The 2,732-nt window shown below is 49.3% G+C and overlaps 1 protein-coding gene across 1 annotated transcript; it reads left to right on the forward strand.

The window, feature by feature from the left end:
• Positions 1 to 764: 764 nt before the first annotated feature.
• Positions 765 to 2,260, forward strand: COCCADRAFT_10480 (uncharacterized protein; the record flags this gene model as incomplete). The annotated part of the gene is made up of 2 exons (XM_007720781.1): positions 765 to 2,057; positions 2,123 to 2,260. 2 exons carry the CDS (start codon positions 765 to 767, stop codon positions 2,258 to 2,260), a joined length of 1,431 nt encoding a protein of 476 aa, XP_007718971.1.
• Between the last annotated feature and the right edge of the window lie 472 nt (positions 2,261 to 2,732).

Consider the following 2,732-nt stretch of genomic DNA (forward strand, 5'->3'; position numbering starts at 1 on the left):
GGGGGGGAAGGCACTGTCCATGAATCTATATTGCCTTGAGTTTTCCTTACTCAACCAAGTGGCTCTTGGGAATGCTTCTCCAGCAGTGAAATAGATCCTTCATCATCAGCACGATAATTATCCATGAAGGATATTCATAAACTCTCGCTCGGTTTCGCCAGTGTCAAATCTTTCTGGTGCCCGTGGGTACGTCGCCTTTACCGCTCGAAATGGTGCTATGAAAACGAAGCTACACCCGAGGCAGCGAGCACATGACAAATCCTCTTATCTTTGGTAGCGCTGTCTCAGCCTGGCGCATAATCTTCATAGCTCCGCAGAGCAACAGGCGAGCTTTGAGCTCTGTTCCCCACCGGAATGTAGGCTGACTCGCCATGGAATGAATTCGGGTCTGGGAAAGGCTTTCGAAACGAACGGCCGAGAGCGGCCGTGCCGCGACCTTACACTTGTTCGATGCCGGTGGGGTAGGGCGCGGCGACCTGCGCTAGCTTTAAATCATCTACCCCGCCGGCTCAGGCATCCCAGTGTCTCGACGCCGACCCTAAGCTTTCAAAAGCGGACCGACATGACTAGTTATGTATATTGAGTTGTTCAAAGCATTCAAATCATCTGGATAAAAACGACACGAATTCCCATCCAGTGCTGTTACGATACACCTTGATCTCTACAAGACGCGCTACCCATTAAACATTCTGCTACGATTTGTTTTGTGCCCGATCACGGCGTCTTTGTTTGCGTAATCAACGTCCCTACACTATACAGTCTAGATGGCACCTTTGAAAGTCATCATTGTGGGAGGTGGTCTCGCTGGTTCGTGCCTAGCCAACGGGCTAATCAACAAATCACAAGGCGACATCGATGTTCTGGTCTTCGAACGAGACGATCCAAACTCTGATCGGGAGGGATACCAGATCCGTCTTGGCGCCCATGCTCTTACCGGGTTCCGAGCCTGTCTTACAGACGAGCAGTATAAAGATTTGATCCTCTGTTTTGGTCGTTCGTCGGGTTTCGGGGCATCTGCTGCGCCATGTATCTTCAACATGCGCTGGGAGCTGCTACTGGACATGGGGCAAATCCCCTCGTACTCGAAAAGTGCGCCGATCGGAAGAGGACGACTTCGCAAGTTTCTACGTAGTCCTTTGGAGGAGAAAGGACTTATGCGCTACGGCAAGAAGTTCGTACGATTCGAGATTGTACAAAGCAATCATGGGCACGGCGAATCTATCACAAGAGTCCACTTCGATGACGGATCACACGAAGACTGCGACGTCCTTGTCTCAGCTGAAGGGAGTGGAAGCCGTGCAAATAAGCAGCTAGGCCTCAACAACATTTGTGACGTTAAGTCCGTGGGCGCTGGCGGCTTCCTCGGCAAGTGTAGTCTCCCACGGAGCACACTGCAGACGCTTCCGGCCCCTTTCCTTGAAAAGGGTACCATTGTCACCACCACTACGAGTATAAGCATATTCGCAGCTATTTACCTTCCAAATACTAAGGAGAAAGTCTCCGTTGAGACTGCCGTAAGAGATGCCAAGAACGCCAGTACGAGTACTTCAGAGCTAGGCGATTACGACGAATCGCAAGCCTCACTAATGTTTGCTTTGAACTGGCGAGAGGGACCCTCACCAACAGAAGCAGCCAAAATCAAGGACAAGAAGGCGTATATGCGTCAGAGATTGACCGAGTCCGGTGCCGACGAGGGCTACTTCAGGCTGGTAGACGTATTGGAAGAGGATGCCATACAAAGCTACCCTGTCCGCTCGGCACAGCCCACCTCTGTCAACTGGCGTCAGGAGCTTCAGTCCAAAGACAAATCCCTTGGCTCCAGCCGTGTCTGGCTGATCGGCGACTCAATCCACCCCATGCTGCCGTCGCGAGGCATGGGTGCTAACCAGGCCATTCACGACACAGCAGATGCATTGGGACCTTTGTTGGAGCTGGCACGCCTCAAGGCAGCAGGCAATCGCCTCAAGGACGATGATGTGACTGCGCAGCTAGCAGTTTATGAGAAGGCTATGATACCCCGTGCATTCGATTGGGTTAAGAAAAGTGATACTCAAATGGTATGTTGCAAGCAGCCGATCTACCGTGACAGGACATTGAGGCTGACCACCACGACTCACGACAGATGCCCAGCGTAGACAGTCTGAAAGGCAAGGCTTTGATATTCTCTTTACGCTTCGTGATTGTGTTCGTTGGGACATATATGAAAGTTCTGAAGCTATTTGGTTGGAAACCGAAGGACGATGCGCCTGAGCTTCTTTGATTCTGAAATTTGTAAAAAATAGTGTATTAGAGCGTTGTTCACCTCCATGTGCTCATCTTTTATGATGTGGAATTGTATGTAACGTATTGGATATTAAATGTACTGTTAGTTGTTCTCCTGATAGGCCTAACCTATGTGAGGCGCGATTCGGGGGGTGAATCGTGGCGAAATAGACTTAGCGTTAGGGTTTCCGTCCGCATGTAGCTATTTTAACCCCCCTAAATGCCAGATTTTAACCCCCCTAATGGATTTTTCTACGGCGCTCTAGCATACTTGACTACTATATAGAACTTTTTTATACATAGGGTGGACATCAACGTACTTAAAGAAGTTACTATCTTTAAACTAATATTATCAGAGGTGGAGAGGTCTAGTGTGGTAAGTTGGGTCTCCACCTCGGGATCGTTTTTCTTAATTTACTCTGCGAATAATCCCTTAATTTAGATGGTTAGTAGTCTGTTTTATAGCCCTT

Source organism: Bipolaris zeicola, assembly GCF_000523435.1.
Source record: "Bipolaris zeicola 26-R-13 unplaced genomic scaffold scaffold_643, whole genome shotgun sequence".
NCBI lineage: Eukaryota > Fungi > Ascomycota > Dothideomycetes > Pleosporales > Pleosporaceae > Bipolaris > Bipolaris zeicola.